Below are 19,742 nucleotides of genomic sequence, written 5' to 3' on the forward strand. Positions count from 1 at the left end.
ATACATAAATAAGCATTAATATGCATGAATCTATAATTAATAGAGATTAAATACTCTATAATTTTATTACTTTAGGAGTTACAGGGACAAGTGTGAACTGTTGAGGCTATGCTCTGCATGGTTAATAGCAACAATAATAACAACAATAATGCATTACATTTAAAAAATAGGTTCATCTGCAGAATGTGAATTCTTTAATGAAAAAGCTCTGCATGTCTCTTCCTAGTAACATATCCCAAGATTTATGTGCATCATAAACAAACATGTCTGTGGTATTATCAAGTGTAATTCCTCTGTATTTGTTATTAGGAAAGGGAATATGGTTTCCCATACGCTTTCCCTCTTATTTCTGCTGTAACTGGGCACAGGCTCCCAGTACATTATCAGGAAACAAAACCCACCATCCCTGCTGTAAATATTGCGAGGTGAGTGTTAAAGACCAGGGGGAATTTTGGGCAGGAAACCTGTGCCTGGAAAGAGCCCACTGTAGGATGGCTAAAACCACCTTTCTGCTCTTCAACTGCTCAAAGCCAGCTGAGATTGCACGCACAGAAATATTCTGGATTATTCATTTCACTGGTGACCTAACACATAGGGTGTGCTGAACCCCAGCAGGGCAGAGAGGGGGCAAACAAGGGGGAATGCACAGCTCAAAGGAGAGCTTGAGGTGTAAGGAAGGATTTCCACAATGGAAAATATCACCCAGCTTTTAGCACTTTCTCATCTTACAGCTGCAAATTATTTCCAGGATTTGGATGTACACCTGGCCAAACAGTCCTGTTGGGCTAGCAGAGCAATACCCAAGCAAAGCCTGTCACAGCAATTCAGTATTTGTGATTTCTAAACAGCTATTCCCATATAAAATAAAATTATGGCATTACCCTTCAGCTGTGAGAGTAATAGAATCTCTCACTTCAGAAATGAGTGGAATTTAGTGTAACAACTATAATTAAAAGCTTGATAGTTTGCTGAACTATCAAGTGTCTAGTTTCCCAGTTTAATGATCCTGTGTTACATGAAATCATACTTTACACTGCAAGTAGCTACAGAGTTTTCAATGGGAATATTTAGAAGGAAAAGTGCTGCCTTTAATGATTAAGATCAAAAGCAAGTAGATTTAAAAGTTAACTGCCTCAGTAATGCCACTTTCGGCTGCCACCAAAATCCCTATGAATGGCTCTGAAATAGCAATCTGTTTTAAGCAAAAACCAAACCTTCCTCTCCAACCTTTCTGTCTCAATTTAGCACTCTTGGCATTATTCAAATGATGTGCATTGTCTTTTTTAAGACAATGCCGTGCAAGTATTCCATGTGCTGGTGAGATCAGCTCTCCTCCCTGTTCCCAAGTGCTGGAGACCTATCACCACAAGGGCTCACAACAAGGGTGCTCCTGCATGTGAGAACAGAGGAAAGCCACGAGATCCAACAGTTAGGAGACAGGAAAGGATGGCACACTCTGATTTTTCACTGGGTCATTATTGCCATCAGCCATTATTACTCTTGGAAGATATGCTGCTCCTCTAGGGTGTGCTCAGGGAGCTTGGGAGCAGCTGGCTGGCTGTGGGCACTCACACAGAATCACAGAATAATGAAGTTGGAAGAGACCTCTAAGATCAGAGTCCAACCTATGCCCTAACACCTCAACTGCACTACAGCACCAAGTGACATGTCCAATCTTTTTTTAAACACATCCAGGGATGGTGATTCCACCACCTCCCTGGGAAGAGCATTCCAGAACACAAGGAAAAAGGCTGGAAAAGCCATGTAGAAGGGCTTCCTGTTAGCACAAGTTTCCTTCCTAGGAAGTTACTGCAAGGACTGAAAGAATTCATCACTTTTCCACAATTACCTTGGACCACTTGAATTTCTCAAGGTGCAAGTTTGAGTTTTTTGCCCGGTTCTATTCCAGAGTGATCTGAGGAGCAGCAGTACTTCAGTTTTGCTCTGAGTGTAATTTTCCCACATATGGGAAAGGTGTGGTGATACTTTTGAACCTGAAACATTTCTTTTGACTGTTAAAGAGCTTTGTTCTCAATTTTACCTGAAATCACCTAGTTTTATGAAGAAGCAGCCTACTGAAACTTCTGCAATTGTTCATTTCAAATGTGCCAGCCTCAGTTGGTGGTCTGGGTTGATTTTGTTGGACAACATACTGGCCTTTCATGTTTCTGTTCAAGAGAACTGAGTGGAAATGTAAGATGGGCATTGCCATTTAACTTTGGATCTTCAGCCTCCTCCTCTGGACAGCTCACTGTGCTGTCTTCATGCTGGGAAGGATAATAAAGCAGCGGTAAGCAGCAGGATTTTCTGGCATGGAGGGATTTTAAACCTATTCTGGAGGACAACAAAGGCTTTAGCTCTCTCTGCACTGAACCTGATGGAACAGGGGGTGGCAGAAGCACTCTGATCTCTGGTGAAAGAAATGCAGTGTAAAGCAAGAACATTTATCTTGAAATTCCCTTTTTGTTCCACAGAAACATCCAATTCTAGTTATCAAAACACTGAAGCCAGCTCCCTGGATAATGGAAGGCAGCATCACAAAGAAGGGAGGAAGGTCAGAGAAGTTAAGCTCTGCCAGACAATTATCAAGCATCTCAAAAATATTAAAAAGCAACACTTAATCCTAGTGGTTTTTAAAGCACACCCTTACTCATCAAGATTCTGCAAAATCAAAGTCTGGCAATAACCAAGGAAAACAGTTCTCCAGACTTCCCTGGTTGCTGATTTTTATGGAGAGGGTGGGCAATGGGCAGACTCACACAGGGAAAAGCCCCAAACTCTCTTAATGCCACAGGACAGATCCATCCTTGTGCCAACATGCCCATTCTGAGCCCTGAAGGACACACCTCAGCTCAGGATGTATCACCTGCTCCAATCTCTCCTCTATGATTGAATGTGTGCAGAAAAAAACCCTTAATTCCCCACCACAAAGCATATACAGCAGGTAGCTTTTAAGCAGTAAATTTAAGGCAGGGATTTGACACTGCTGGTAGGTGCTCAGAATTTTGAGATGAATGTACATGATGAGAACTTGAAGGAAGTTTGATTTCTGTGACAAGTTATCCAAGTGAATGATTTCCAAGGGCAGTGAAGGAACAGAAAACCACTCTGATTAAACCTTAGTAGATCCAAGTCCATAAATTAAAGAAGATAAGGTAGCCTCCATTAGTCTAGTCTTTAAATAATTCATAGCAACTGAGTACCCACCTGTAACAGATTGTAGAGTTTATTTGTAATTCTTTCTTTTTTTTGCTTAAGAAAACAAGTCTGAAGCACCAAAACATAAGAAAAAGAAAGAATATACAACTCAACCAACATGCAGTTGTTGCTGTTACTTGTCTTTTACCCTATATTTATATTGTACCAAGGAGAGAGAGAGACTTTGGGGCATGGCCTAGTCATGACCTGAGCTAACTAATGAGCAGTGTGGGTTTTATGTGGATGACATGCAGCACAGTGACTGACACCAGCACAGTTTCCTGCCACAAGACCACAACGGCTCAACAACCATTTTTTATTAGCATACTACTTTAGACCTTGATGCTGTCCCTGTAAAGCCTAGAGACAGTTTTGCCATTCAATTTCTATTTTAGGGATTAATTTTGTGATTGATCAGAGCTGACATGAGGACTCTCTGTCCCTGCCTTTTGGGACTCTTCCTTGGGAGCTCTACAGTGGAATTAGAGAGACAAACCTCACCTGCCTCATGCAGATTGGATATGGGGAAATAGAGCATCTCTTCTTTATTTCATGGAGCTGTTGTGCTGGCCAGGCTGAACTGCAGCCACAGGGAGCAGAGCCACTGAAATCAAAACAAGCATTCCTGATCATGTTGTTTCAAAAACTGGACCAATAATCCTTGATCTCCCACTGGCAGATTGCCTTCCCTGATTCTCCTGCCTGAAGAGCCTTTCTTCAAGAGATTTCTTTTGCTGGAAATGCTTAAGCTTCTCAAAAGTCAGAACTGATAAGAAATAATCTCTAAGCCCCTTTGCTGCTCTGCTCCAAGTGCCACCAGCTCCTATCCCTGCTGCATGGACCTGCAGGGAGGGATCCTGCTCAGCCCTGGGCTTGTGCCAGCAGCTCCCCACAGCCCATGAGATTGCTCCTGCTCTCAGCTTGGGCACAGGCTGGCTTTTCTCCTCCCAGCACTTGGTAGCACATTTGGTTAGTATTCCTAGAAAATCCTTCAGCATCAGCAGTGATTGATACCGGAGACCCTCAGCTCTGGCCCAAACAGGCTGTAAATCTTCTCTCTTCTGACACACAGCAGCAATCACTGCTGGCAGGGAGCCACTGCAGCCACTCCCTGCTCCTGCAGCTTCAGCAGCAGCTCCTGTGGATGCTCCCAGTCAGGCCTAATGCCTTTGATCCTCCCCAGAATGGGAGCAATTGCCTTAACTCATCTGTGTGGCCCTGTTAAAATAAACCCCGCTTCTTATTCATGCTCCCTATTTTCCATTCATATTTTCTGCCCTGTTACACTGTCCCCTTGCTCTTCATTTGAGCTTTTTGCTGCTAGGTGCTCTAACAAGGCCAGGAATTCCTTTTTCCAACAAGAGACTGAATGATTGCCATGGGTATTTTTATGTATCTGTGCACCCACACTTGAGCAGTTGGTCAAGGTGCTCTCACTGCCAGGCTGTGTCACACTCAGCATCATCTCTCTTCTAATACTGAATCAAGAGCCACCTCCTGAGTTCTCAGGGATGTTATTCACCACTTAGTCATCAGCGAGTTGTCAATTTGCTGCAGGATCCCCCCATTCATCTCCTTCAGCTGGAACTGGCTGAACCTCTACTGGGACAGATGCACTCTTCTAGGTCCAATTAAATGCAGGTAGACTCCTGACAGTTGTCTGACTTTAGGACAGAGTTACAACACAGCCACAGAAATGGATCTGATAAAGTGGGTATTCCATTCAGGAAATAAAAAGATTTTTTTTCCTGTTTCCAATAAACATACTACACAAATATTTGCAAATCATCACCTATTTCTTGCTTCTAAGAAACCCACCTATCCTGTCAGACCTCACACAAAGGCAGCCAACTCCAGGGAAATGCTGAACAGGCTCAAGTAATAGCTCTACAATGAAAAATAGATCTGCAGCCAGAGCTGGCTGTGTTCAGCCCCAGCTGAGAGCTCCCTGTTAATTATTTATACGGCACTATGGATTAGCAGGCTGCTTCACAGGAATAAAAGCACCAGGAAATGCAGTCCCAGCCCTAGGGAAGGCAGGGCCAAAGCCCTGGCTGTGCCCAGTGCTCTGCAGCCAGCACTGGGAGTGGCACCATTTGCAGGAAGGACTGGATGAGATGTGCCTCCAGGTCTGTGAGGTTTGGCAGTTTCCCTCTGATCCAGGCCCTGCTATTTCAGCCAGGTTTGGCATAGGGTATAGAGCAAGTGATTTCAAAATCCCATTAAAGATTTTACTGACACCAACCCCTAAACTGCTTTCAAACTCTAGCCACTAAGTCAATAATGTGGATTCTTGCTAATTCCTACACTCTGGTATTATCTGCTATAAGCATGGGAAGTTGGCTAAAATCCTCACCACACAGAAATCATCAACTCAGCTTCCCTGGGCTTAAAAATTCCTCAGCAAGTTTAGTTTTAACAAGTGCAGACACAGCTGAGTTGATTGTCCCCCTTATGACAGAAATTTATGCTCCAATCTGAAAGCTGAAAATAAGGAACTTAAAATCCCGGTCTTGCAGTGACCCCATCAGTAATGTCAGGCTAGACATCACTTTTTTACTGACAGCTTTCCTGTCAGAAAATAGCAGTGGCTAGTTATTTCACCTTCCTTACAGTCATTACTATGATTTTAACTGCTTTGTGGTATTCCTATCAATTCCAATTCCACCAGCTTTGAAAATTGCCAAGACCACAGCAGGCTTAGTCAGATTTTTTATCCTAGCATAGATTTCAGGGAGGGAGCAAGAGCAGGAAGAGGCAATCAAAAAATCACATCCTGACAGCAGCTGCCTGCAGTGCAGAGAAACATTGCTGGAAGTACTCTTTGCTTTCTCTTTTTTCCTTCCAAAAATTTTCAGCTGGAAATTTAGAGTAAAAACTATTACTTTGTAGTCCTCCAACTTTGCACAGACCAGCAGCAAATTGCTGCACAGAACAGCTTGGGAATGAACCTCAGGGCTACGTAGCTGCACAAGCACTGAGGACAGATGTTAGGGACAAAAATGAATAAATGCATTAAAAAATTGTTATTAATACCATGTTCTTGGTGTTAATAACAACTATGTACCATAGAAGCCCAAGAAAACTGTCTGGAAGTGAAAAACAATTTTGGTTGGAAGGAATTTCTGGAGGTGAGCTAATCTAAGCCCCAGCTCAAAGCAGAGGTAATGTTAAAGTTACATATGTGCAAATGTTTGCAAAAATATTTTCTGCCCACAGTATAGATAAATAAAAAGTATTGTGTATATGGTGAGCATATCCATATTTTATACACACACACCAGAGCAGAAACCTGCAGCAGTGCAATCACTGTCCAGCACTAGGATCTGCCCCCAAATGAATAATGACTTTTGAGTAACGGCAAGTGAGCCCGTTTTTGACAAGACTCTCAGTCATACCCTCAGAAGGTGATGGGACAGTGTAACCGTGGCCAGCACCCCTGGGAAGCCAGGCACTGGCACATCCTCCTGTGCCAGAAGCACTTCCTCAAACCAGTCTGTGCAAGTCAAATAACTCAGGATGACAGCAAATTACAGATCCACTGCAAAGCAGGGATATCCAACTTCCCTTCCTTGCCTAGATCGCCTTCCAGACTGAGTGAAGAACTTCCTCACCTGCCCTACCCACTGAGCATCCTCACCAGCAGGCTCTGCAGTAAATTGGGATGGGGTTTCCTTGGGCAGCTCTCCCTCGTGGAATGCCCCAGAGTACCCAACCACACAGACCCTGCCATAGACCTCCAAGACCTGGAGGTTTTGCTGCTTGCCAAAATTCACATTCACAGCATTGCCTCTGGAAGGGCACATGTATGAGCAGGAGCCCTAATGAAATGCCAGGCTGGCTGCTCCACACTGGGGAAATGTTCAGTCCTGCAAACCTTGTGTCCCTCCTGTGCTTTTCCTGATGCTCTCAGTTTCTGGCAATGTCCCTGAGACACCTCTGAGTGTCAGGAGTTGTGTTCTGCTTTGCAGAAATAATGTTTAGATGTGTCATAAAGATATTCTGACAACTGCAGTATTCAAGCTAAACAATGCCTACATCTCAGAGACTTTCAGGATTTTTCCTCCAAAACTAGACTAAGTTTTCACCAGCTGATCTCACAGACACTGATCCTTTCTTTCCCAAGAGCCTTTCTTGTGTCTAATGCTGTTACCTGCTGTGGGAACAGAATGAAGGCACAACAAACAACACTGGCTAATAGAACACTAGAAAAAGGACAAGGATCTGTGCATCAATTCCCATAATGAATCCATTTTTGGTTTAACTGAAGTTTCAGGGATCACCAGTCCCTGTCTGTGCACTTGCACACACACCAACCCACAGCTGCACATACATCTGTCTCCCTACAGACAGCCCCAACATGGAGCCCCAATATTTGCCTCACTTTCCCCAATAAAAAGATGGGATTCCATAGTGCTGGCTCAATCCATGTGGCATCTACCCCCCTCCCCCCAAACACCACTGCCCATGCAAGGAAGGGCTCGTGCTTTACCAGCTCTATTGATCCACTCAGACCTTTGGGTGGGGAGGAAAGCCTCTTTAATTACTTTGGCTGATTTTCAAGTTCTGTTTTGCCTTAACAATGTCTTCAGAAATCCAGTACTGCATTTTAGCATTGTTATTGCCTAACTCAGATTTGGAGTTTTGCTCCTCAGAGAGGCACCTTCTACCTCAGCCTGGCCAGCCCATGCTTGGCATCATAATCACACCAAGTCATTCATTTGCCTTCTCTAAGGATTTGATAACCTCTACACTTCCCTCAGCCACAGGTGTTTTGACCTTTAATTAAAAGGAAAATTTATTGTCTTCCACTCAGAAGGCAGCAAATAATGAACTCATTAAAATGAGGTTACTGTTCCGGCCTTAGAGCAATAAGAGCCAAAGTCTCATTAGCAGCTAACAATCCAGAACATAGCACATAAATAAACCTAATATGGCAGAGCAAAATGCCTTGGTGCATTAAATTTGAGCAGAATCAAATGTTTACAGTCAATGATGTCTGGGGCATGAAGTCTTAATGTACTTAATGAAGGAAAGCAAATTACTTCTTATTAGGCATGAAATGTTCCTGCAGAAATCACCCCAAAATGTTTATTATGTAAATGAGGGATAGAGTTAGAATTAACAAGGACATAGCAGAGAAATATCAACTTCTTCCTAATAGATGCAGCAATTATGAAGAATAAAGACACAGCAACTTCAAATCTAGAAAAGGTAATTATATGGATTAATGTAAAAAGCTACTGAATGCAATATAATGAAGAAACTGTATCTTGTGAGTGTCAGAGAGAAGCTTCGCTGACAAAGCAAAGAATCAATTAATAAAGTTAAATCGATGAGTTTAGAGATATTCCAGGCAATTAAGGGCTTACCTTAAAAAAAGCCCTGTCTTTGCTTAGCCAGGCATAGAGATGTGCCTGTTTGCCCCTGCACAGTGTGCTCCATGGCTCTTTCCTTGGAAAGTGATAATCATTAAGCATGATCTGTTCAGCCGTCCAAAAATAACCACCTGTGGTTCAACAGGGAATGCTGGTTTTACTTCCACAGGCATGCAGTGGGGACAGGGGTGGGATGGAGATCACTGAGCCCCCAGGGAAGGGGGTATACCTGTGAAGCCAGGGACAGCAGGCAGAGGGGGAATAGCTGTGTGGCACCTGGCCTTGGAAAGGGATCAGCTTTCCAGCTGTTAAAATTCAATAGACCTTCTCCACCTTGCAGAGCCTTCAGAATCAAATCAAATAAATACCTGCTGCCTCCCATGGAGCCTGTGCAAATCCTAGGAAGGTTTCTGGCCCTGGGTGCCAGGGATATGCAGCTTCTCCACTCTTTCATTAAAAATAGGGAAAGCAGACCCTAATCACCTAAAAAGTTGTTCCATATTAAGGGTGTGGAAGACATGAGTGCCCTTCCTCCAAACAGACAAGCAGTGACAAAATGAGTTTGGACTGCCTTAGCTGACAATATCTTCTTAGTATTAAATAGAGGGGAGGTCATGACAACAAAATTGAGCTGCCTATTATATGAATTAATATGCATATATGGAAATTGAAATGGCAAGAAAAAAGCCTTTAGGACCAAGCCAAAGCCAGTTTGAGTGACAGATTTGCCCTTTAGACAGAGGAAAATGCTTGACACGCTGCAGGTTCCAGGATTCACATCTTAATCCTCACTCTGTGTTTTTAATGAGGCCAGGCTGGGCTGGGAAGCTCCTGCCTATCCTGCAGCTCTGTCATCTTGCAGAGATGTGAGGGGAGCAGGAGAGGAGCAGGTGATGAAATGATGTTTGTTCCCTGCCCCTTCTTCTACTGCACCTTAAGTGATGATAATTTCTCAAGATGTTCTTCCCTCAAAGGAAAATTAAATTGATTTTGCTCAGCCCATCAGTCTTTCTCAACATATCTAAAATGCTCTAGATAGCTTGGAAAATTATCTTCTAAAATATAACGACTCTGATTCTACGCTTCTGACTTTAATGGCGTCAATTTAGTGGGGATTTTTACCAGCTGGGGATTTTCCTCAATGTTTCAGCTAACAGTGGTGTTCATCTCTGAGGTTTTGCATTTTAGTGAACGTTTACTTGTTTTATATTATGTAAATATAGCCCCACATGTGAGATTGTCACAGGACTGAAATAATCAACTTACTAAATGTCTGGCAAGATAGGCTGGAAACCATACAACCACCTTAATATTTAATGCTAAAGCACAAGATTTACTGACATAAGATTGCTTTATTTCCTTCGGCAAGGAGAGGAATTTGCTTGGTGACTGTTGCAGCTGATAAACACTATCTCAATTTTACATCTTCCTTGTCACTCTAAGTATGTTTCTATTTTAAAAACTCAAGGCAGATGCACCCTGCCTGGAAGTCTGTCGTATTACACTCACACACCTCAGCGGCTTAAACCCTGCTTTTGTGGTTTATCCTGCACAGGAGATACTTCTGGTTTCTGGTCCTTGCTTAAATTAGACCAAAAAACTATTTTCCTATGAGGTTAAAGGAAATTATGACCCTACAGAATGTAATTTTTTCAAATGAAGGACATTAGCTGGGCTGGGGTAGGGTGTAAACCACTGCAATCATTTTATCTTTGAACTCTGCAAGAACATGAAGGTCCAATCAATAGGAGTGTTATTAATAGATAATAGGAAAAGTTCTCAAGAGCCACATAATGGGAGGCACAGAAAATGGATGAAAACAGAGTTTATAACCTATTCAGCATTGGCAAGGCCAACAGGGAGAGAAATGCACTCCCCATCTCACATGCAGCACCCCCAAATTCTAGGGGCTGGGGACCCAAAGCAGATCTATGCACAAGGAGCAGCTCCAGGTGCAGTGCAGAGCTAACAACCAGTGGTAAACATCAAGTAAAGCTCACACAGGTTTAATCATCTTCTCCCTTTCCCTAGGAGCTAGAAATACGTCCAGAACAAAAACTGGACCAGTGGCCAAGACTATTTTTTCCATAAGAAGCACCCTTTGCTTCCTTTCATTTCCAGTGGGCTTACCTTAGCTTGGAGGAGAGAATAAAAATAAACATTAATTAAATTAAAAATGCATTTATGACATGGACACAGCTTCTACTACAGGCCAAACCTGAAGCTTTGCTCATTCACACTTAAGCCTGAATTTGCTATTCAGACACAGCCCAAAATGGTCCTGCAGGTAAGCAAATCCCAACACCTTCATGCCTAGATGATGAGTAGTATTCTTAATTTTATTTTGGGGTTTAAGCACATTTTATCAAGCTTCACTAATGAAGTGAGCCAGTATATTGCTGCCTCTGAGTGGCAGGATTTGAGTCCTGCTATGGATCAGTGCCCCAGGGGAAAATGTCCTTGGCCAAGGCACAGAACCATCACCTCCTTGGACACTCAGGCACTCCCACTACCTTTTCTAGCCCATCAAACTCTCATGGAACAAATTAAGCTCTCTGTAATAGTCCTATAAAAAAAGATGAGCCCAAATAATATTAATTTTTCTAAATTCATGTTAATTTCTTATTTATTTCAGGCTTTACTAGAGACTCAAAATTTACTGCGCACTCAGGTTGCAAATTTTACCTTCAACCTTGGATTTTCAGGAAAATTTTACCACACAGGTAAGAAGGAACTTCATGCAGTTAAATAGGTGACAGAATTTTAAATCTACCTTTAAACATTCCCTTTCTAAATAATCAGAGGCTCTGAGACATCATTTTGCCAATCTTTTATATTTCATCACACCTATCACACCTGAAAAAACTTACTCTGTCTCCTGAGGAATTAGAGAGATCTCTGCAACCACTTTGCCTCCTTTATAACACTAAGATTTACCACCACATATCCTTCAGGAAAACACCAAGGGCATCCTTGTGTACCTGAGCAGTTCATCCATAGTGTGTCTTTACCCCTTTGGACACTGAAATGGTGGAACATCTATTTATTCTTCTTTAAAACAGAAAGGATTATGCTTCATCTTGGTTGGGTTTTGTTATAGTAAAAGTGCAAAAATTTATTAGGTGTATACCTAAATGTACAAAAAAAATAATGGGGAAAAGTAGGTTTTTTTCAAGAACCACACTCTACTTCACAAGTTAATAAGGCACTAAATTGACCTAAATCTACAATCTCTTCTTGTAGTTCTTTTTGTATTTCAAATACTCACTTGTTTCCTCTCCATCCCTAACTTGGGCTTATCAAAGAGACCCACAGCTGCCTCACAAACTCCATTTTCTCCCGGCTCTGTCCCATTTTGAAGGCCTGGGTTAAGTTTCTTCACTTGCCCATGGCTGAGTGACTGCAAGTGAATAACAAACCCCAAAACCAGCCAGCAGTCACTCCCAAAATGCAGGGCACAGAGGGAGCAGCCATCAGGCCTTTCTTTTCAGTATGGAATTCTCCAGTAAACAAGGTTGTTTTCTTTTTCCTGCAGCACTCCCATCATAGGAGAGCAGCTTCCTTAGAACTCACAGAGTGCTGCAAAGAGGGAAGCAAAGGAATTCAGTGACTCTGGGAGAAAGGTTCAAAGTACTGCTCTCCTTGTGTAGTGGCATTCTTCAAAAACCACAGCAGAAATGGAAAATAAAAGCCAAGAGCTGAAGTGCAGGCACTGAACAGGGATCTCTGGATGTTCCTGCCAAGTAAACAGTGACATCCGTGGAGCTTTCGCTTCCAATGAGTTTTGCAAAACATTAAAGGGCCTGTAAGAAGACAGGATTTCTGTGTTTGCATCAGGAGACTGATTTTGGCAATTATTTCTTAGACTGAAACAAAATGAAAGCATTCAAATTGCAACGAACACAAAGGAAATGTTAAAATATTTGGTTTGCTAAAAACCAAATATTCTTGGGTGGCTTGAAGGTGAGGTTACTGGAATGTCACTGTGCCTTTCCAGGCTGGAAAAGCAGGGCAGATGTGTCTGCAAATGGTGGCAGAGCATTGGGTCCTCTCTCAAATTGAAGGTTTTCTTTGTTACAGCCACAAAACCTTGCTTCTGCCTGAAGCAGATCCCCTTCACTAACACAGGAGATTTTATTGGGTTTCCTTCAAGATTAAATCTGGTCAAAATTGAATATTGAACCCTAAGAAATATTTGGAAGCCTTTGCCATTACAGCTTCATGCTTTCCACCTAGTTGTATTTTAAAACTTGTTTCACACTTTACCAGAAATGATCAGATTTCAATTAACCAAGGCTAATAAAGGGGTAGTTACTAGGAGGATAGAGGGGAAGCTTTGATAAGATTTCATTTTTATCCATATGTTGCCTTTATGGAGAGTACTTGGTATTTAACAGTGACATTATTATCAGGACAAAATGGAAAATAACTGATACCTTTTCTTTAATACCAAACATCATCATTTGTCCAGCTTTCAAAAGACCTGGAAAACAGCATTAACATTCCTGGCACTGTTTTGTCATATTAAATCCATCTGCCAGGTTATGGGGATAAAAAGACAGTGTGGCATTAAAATAAAGCAAATAGAGAAAATGGGGAGGGGGTGGTTTTGAAGATCATTATATGTTAAAAAGAAAGTCCTACTGTTTATATTTAATATTCCCATAGTTTTTAAAAATAATAGGAGTACAGTGAGACAAGCCAAAGACACCAGGGTTTTTGGCAGACTCTTCTGTGTTAAAAAAGCAATTATGGGCCTTTTTTGCTTTCTAGCAACTTTTTTTTTCCTTTCTTCCCTCTGCAGGGACGGAGGAGGAGGATGAGGGTGATGACCTGCTGCTGAGATCTGTGGATGAATTCTGGTGGTTTCCCCACATGTGGAGTCACATGCAGCCACACCTCTTCCACAACGAGTCCTCACTGGCGGAGCAGATGATCCTCAACAAAGAGTTTGCAATGGTGAGGAAGAGTTCCCAAGAGATTTACTGGGATGCCTTCACTACCATGGCCATGCCTTCCCCACTGGTTTCATGCTTGTCTATACAATACCTATAATTTACTCAGGCATGCGAACAGAGGCATGAGTGAGGTTAGAAACTCATCCCAAACCCAGCCTGTTTGTGACTAAAACTGAATTTTGTCTTGGCCTTTCCCATTGACGCAGGCTCTCTGCAGAGGGAGCAGCCCTGCCCCAGTATCCTGGCAGGACCATGGGGATCAGAATCAGTGCAAACACAGCAGACAGCTGCTGGCCTAAACAGCTTTAAGCAGCACTTTGTACACAGGTTATCAGCTTGGCAAACTCTGCTGCAAAATACTCAGTAAGGCAGGGAGGAAGCTGCAGTGAACTCTAAACCTGGTGTGTGGTTTGGGACAAATCTTGATGCTGACAAGTGAAGCTTCTGGGTTTCACTGTGTCTTTTTAAATGACCTGTTTGGAAAATGCAGGTCATTGAATACAGCTAACCTCTTGCTGATATTGACAGATAATTGTGCTTCCCTTTTCCTCATTTGTGCTCTGAACTTCCATGAGCCACCCTCCCCCTTGCCCAGACCTCACAGTACTTGTACTATTTACAGCCTTTTCAGGATAATTCTGCTGGCTTATTGCACATGGCAAAGAGAACCTGAAATCCATAAATGCTGGCTTTAGAAAGACGCTGTGTGGTCTTTGGTGAGGCACAGAAATGCCAAGCAACTAGAGCTGCTCACAGGAGCTGAGGGACACAGTGGGGCTTTCTCAGCTGCTTTGGGAACAGCAGTTCCCCAACCCTTCCCAGCTTCCAAAGGCCAAGCCCCTTCCTCCCAACCCTCACATGAGCCAAGGCACATCAGGAAAAAGGCAGACGCAAATGCCTGAACAAGCAGTTGGAAGCAATTTATTCCCTTGTTTATGGAAATACCTTCCAACCAACCTTTAAAGAAAATTAATTAAAAATGGCTTAACTGTTTACTTGTTATGCCAGACTTGCCTCCCTTCCCATCTCCTGCTTGGCAGGATGGCTTCCTTTCCTTTCTACGCTCCTGCTTCCCTGTCAGCCTTCCTGGCACAGCCTGTTCATGCCTTTGGTGTAGCCTGGCCCAGAGACACAAACAGAGCTGAGACTTGAAATGCAAGAGTAATTTTTTAAATAATCCATATATCAAAAATACACAACCCCTTCATCTTTAAACCTCTGGGGAAATTCTAGTATTTTCAGGAAGCATGGAGTCACCCAGGTCAAGCCACCTTTGGGAGTAAAATCTATAGCATGGCCTGAAAACAGAGCTGGTAATGGAATCTGTTTGTAACTTCCACTCCAGAAAGATAAAGCCTGTGTCCTGAAGGGTAGAGACTCCTTAGGGTGCCTATAAATAAGGAGCTGATGTCAGTGAAAAGCTGCTGTTATTACACTTTTATTTCCTGCTAACATTTAAACAGGAGTTGTATCAACCCCTTGACCTTGAATCTATATGAGCTGTACCATTTACTTATGAGAACATTTCTTTTCAAAAGGCTTCCTCTGAAATTCTCTCTTGTGGGAGAAATTCATCTTCCCTCTATGACAGCCTCCTTGATAGCTATCAGAGAGGTCCCAGCCATGACTTCAGAGTGGTTTCATTCCTCCCTGGCTGTCTCATCCTCAGCATCATGTCTTACTTGAGAAACAAATTCCCTGTTCCGCAGCTGCACTTCTCTAAGCCCTCCAAGTTAAAGCAAACCTCTTCCCATTATTCTCTGATGTCCAAGGTGGATCCAAATTTAAATTAGACATCTGGATCAATACATGGAAAATTTGCTTGATGTTACATGTGTTTTGTCTGTTGTCCACTATATTATACTCAGGAGAACACAGCTTGATGCTGGTGCCATTTTCTCCTGAATTTCTCATTTATTGACCATATCTCCCTACCTCCTGTTTTGGCTGCACATACAGGTGACACTTTGTGTCAGCTTCTGCAAGAAAAGCTGCAGTAATTATTTGGAAGTGTGATCACATTAATTCTTCACCTAAGGTGCTATTTCTTTGTTCACTTTTTTTAAACATGGCTAAGGAGATAACAAGGTTTTCTGGAAGGGAGAGCACACCATTATATCCAAGAACAATACTCAAGGTTGCTGAAGATGCCAAATAACTCCCAAAAGTTCTGTTTATTATGACCGTTTGCCTGCTCTGGCTGGTAGATAAAAGCCTTGTCTCTGTTTCACATGGCTTTATCCACACCCCCTAACAAAGCTCTGTAAAATGGAGCTTACAATTGCAGCCTGCCTCAAATAGCCCTGTCAGCACACAGATAGAAATCAGGTACCTAAACAGCTTTTTACACACAGAACTAATTGCTAATTAGGTATCTAATTGCCTTGATCTCAGTGCAGTTATGGACACCTCTGTGCATCTGCCTTCAAGGATTCCCTCCCATGCACATTGCATGTGAACCAGGAGGCTGCCTTCACCCAGAGCCCTCCAAATTGTTCCATGCATCCCTGAGATATTTATCATTTCCACTGCCTCCGTGGTGAGAGGAAGAAACTTGCTCACATCCTGCAATAAATGTCATTGTCCCATTGCTCTGGATCTGGTAAGCAGCAGGGGAAATTTGCCTGGCAAAATCCTTATCCAAGTGTACCTGAGTGATGGCCCCATAGCTGCACCATGCATAGCCCCATTCCCAAAGTCCTCACAGCCAAATCTCTCATCAAGCATGAGATCCTCAGCCCCAGAGGAGCAAGAGCCAGAGGTTTTAACTGTGCTAAAGTTACAGGCTGCCCAAAGCCTTGCTATCCCAATGTCATCCTATTTATGCAAATATGGATGGTGTGTTCCAGAGCTTACCTAAGGAAGTGGGAAATTAAAATTATTTTGATTATCAGTTGGGTTTGAGTTGATCATGTTTTGTGGTTTGGGGTTTTTCTCTATCAGAGAATCCCAAAATCCATTAAAAACATTAATGAACAAAATCTCAGATTAAATTTTACAAACTGATAATTCCTCAAGTACTATTCTCCTTGTTTATAGACAATGCAATGGATACACAGAGAGGCAAAAAAATTACTCATGGGGAAATCTCTGATAGCATATATTCCAAAAATAAAACAAACCAAGCTTTCCCTGCCATCAATAACAAGATATTCCTCCTCCCACTTTGTACATCCTTATCTGACAAAAACAACTAGAATGTATCTAATCCAAAGCCTGTAGCTCTTTATTCCATCCCTGGTTTGTTTGCTCAGTGATTATCTTCTGTGCTCATTTGTGAGTACAAAGCCCAAAGCACAGCAGAGACAGGGCAAAAACTGTCACTGGCTCCACGAGGCAGCTGGGAGCTGACAGGAAGGAGAAACAAAGATGTAGAACTAAACAAATCAATTGAGGACCTGTCTAGCAGGACTCCTTGGCTCCCACCTCCTGCTTACAGCCAACTGCAGATGCACATTAGCACTTCCTCTGCCTGCACCTCTTGAGCTGCTCAAACCACAAGTACAGCAGGAGCTTTTAATACACCAATTAAATCCCAACAATGGGAGGGCTCAGTGACCGCACAGTCAAGGCTAAAGCATCTACATGTGATGAAAAGAGCCTCATTTGGCCCATTATTAATATCTGTACTTCATGTGGGGAAGGAGAGCTGCCCACTGCCTCTAAAAATGGGCTGTGAATATAGGATAAAATCATCCTGTGCAGCAGGATCAGATTTATTCTGCCTCACCTTATTTTGTTCTGAAATACTCATTTGCTGCATCACCTGCTATCAGACAAAGCCAAAAGGTTGTGCAGACTTAGCTGAGGTTGAATTTAGCTTTTGCATCTAATAAAAGCCTTCACATCTGCACCTTGACTGACTGTGTGCAAAGACCTACAGTAGACATAAAATTTATTAAATTAAAAGTTAGCATTCTTATTTTCTCTAACAATGGCAAATCATACCTACATTCCAAACTAAACCAACATGCACAAATTTTGAAAACAAAAAACCCAATGTACATTTTCAAGGCAAAAATCAGGCAATTGCTCCTTAGAATACACAAGGAAAATACTCAGTATTTCTCATATCTTGACACACCAGTATACTCCTCCTTTAACACATGAGTTTTCACTCCCAAAATAAGTTTAATAACAAAAAATCAGAAAATCATTAAAAGGGGACACACAGTATTTAATCTTCCCAGGTAAACTGCAAATAGAACTGCCCAAAGAAAACAGAATTATTTGATAGTTGTTTCTCCTTAACTCCACACTGGCTATCGGATGTATTTGTGTGCTGAGCTATGCAGTGAGCAGGTTTTATTCAGAGACTAACTTGTGTTTTATGTTGAGAACTCCTGAAAAACTGCCTGATTTGATTTGTGAATGGCAGATCACCATTTCAGCATTGTGTTGCCATGGCAATTCCAGCATCAAACAGCCAGGAGATAAACAGGATCTTACACATATTCATCCAGATCCCTACTTTGGGATAAGTCATCCAGAACAGTGTTCATTGTCAACCCCAGGACACATTTGCCTTACATCTCTGTTTCTGTGTACTCCCTACCCCACATTTTGTGAAGGTTTGTCCATGAAAGCTGAGACAGGATATTCAGGTTAACAGTTTCACAGTCCGAGCATCACAGACCTCCCAGGCATGGCAATAAATGGCCAGATTCAAAGAAATCTTTTGATTCAGCTTTTTCCTTTTTACATGTCCATGGCAAAAAAAAATAATTAAATAGAGAACAGGGTGATTTACCATCCGTCATTATAGAGCTATCCTTCATTCCACCCTTAAACTGACTCATGCCTCTCAAGTAGGCAACAGCATTAACAAACTGAAATTACTTTATGTCCTCAATAAATGACAAAATAGAGAGTTTGGGTTTCTCTTTTACAGGATCGGTCTGTAACCAGCGGTCTTTACTATAAAGAGTGGATCATTTAAAGTGGTTGCATTATGTAATGTAGGAATTAATGTTCCCTACAGATTTAACCTCATTTTTGCCAATGAATCAAAACCCTTTCTTTGTTAAGTACTTGAGGATGCCCAGCAGAACCTGCTGTTCCTGGAATTAAAGTAATCAATGGATAATGTGGGCAAAAGGAAGGACAAAAAACCCCCCATAAAATAATCATCTCATATTTTAGCCATTTCTCTCTGCAGATCAGTTTAAAAGGAGTAGAAAAGGGCTGACGTGTCTGGTAGTACTGGGAGCAAGATGAATTTGTGTCTTTGGAGGAAATTTGCAAGATAACCTATAGATTATATGATGAACACGCATATATTTCCATAGAGGAATTGAGCTAAATATAAATATTGATAAAATGTAAAAGTAGTGCAAGCTATTTTTTGCTATACTCTAACACCATGGAAAAAATCAGGAGATTCAGAAGATATGAGGAACATTTACTTATAAAACTAGGAAGGAATTTTTCTCCTATGCCAGAACTAGGAAACAAAACCCCATATATGTCACTGCAACATTTTTTTCCGTCTGTTTACTAGCTTAGTAAATAAGCAGCAGTGGTTCACTAGATTACCTTTAAAAAGAACCAGGCAAAATATGTGCAATATGTAATGGAACAGGAGGCAAATCTATTCCATGCAACAGCAATGGAACATAATCCAGAAGGATTACTCCTTCCTCACTGCAGTCACCCAACTGTAATTCCAGTTCCTTCCAGCTCGTGCTACACTATGTACAACTCTGTCTAGGGACAGCAGCTTCTCCAGTGCCACAGCGTGCAGGAATACAGCTCTGAATGACGACATGGGAGGGTGTTCTGTGTGTCCCTAACTTGTCCATCCCTGTGGTGCCCTACCCTGCAGGAGCACGGCATCCCCACGGGCATGGGCTACGCGGTGGCCCCACATCACTCGGGGGTGTACCCGGTGCACGTGCAGCTCTACGAGGCCTGGAAGAAGGTGTGGCACATCCGTGTGACCAGCACAGAGGAGTACCCACACCTGAAACCTGCACGGTACAGACGGGGCTTCATCCACAATGGCATCATGGTACACTGCATTTCCATGTTCATAGCAATACTACTGCAGGGACTCCAGAGGGGGCTGCTCTTACTGGAGGCCTCACCTCTGCCAGCATCCTTAACATTCCTTAAAATTCCCCAGGATCCAGCAGCTGTAAGGATGCCCAAAGAGTGCATTTGTTAGGCAGTTTAAAAGAGGGGGACAAAAGTCACACAGACTCAGGCA

General features: G+C 42.4%; 1 protein-coding gene across 2 annotated transcripts in view; it reads left to right on the forward strand.

Annotated features, from left to right (window-relative positions):
* Window positions 1–19,742, forward strand: part of LOC128941881 (bifunctional heparan sulfate N-deacetylase/N-sulfotransferase 4) — a 65,155-nt gene that overhangs the window by 22,929 nt on the left and 22,484 nt on the right. Inside the window, exons 3-5 of one of the 2 annotated variants that reach the window (XM_054283885.1) lie at window positions 11,212–11,299; window positions 13,381–13,535; window positions 19,359–19,544. In XM_054283885.1, coding sequence (XP_054139860.1) covers window positions 11,212–11,299; window positions 13,381–13,535; window positions 19,359–19,544 — 429 coding nt within the window. The remainder of the gene's footprint in view (window positions 1–11,211; window positions 11,300–13,380; window positions 13,536–19,358; window positions 19,545–19,742) is intronic. The other variant, XM_054283886.1, reaches the window with a different exon arrangement.

This window comes from Melozone crissalis, unplaced genomic scaffold (assembly GCF_028551555.1).
Source record: "Melozone crissalis strain CALT ecotype California unplaced genomic scaffold, PUWL_Pcris_2 ptg000039l_1, whole genome shotgun sequence".
NCBI classification, from domain to species: domain Eukaryota; kingdom Metazoa; phylum Chordata; class Aves; order Passeriformes; family Passerellidae; genus Melozone; species Melozone crissalis.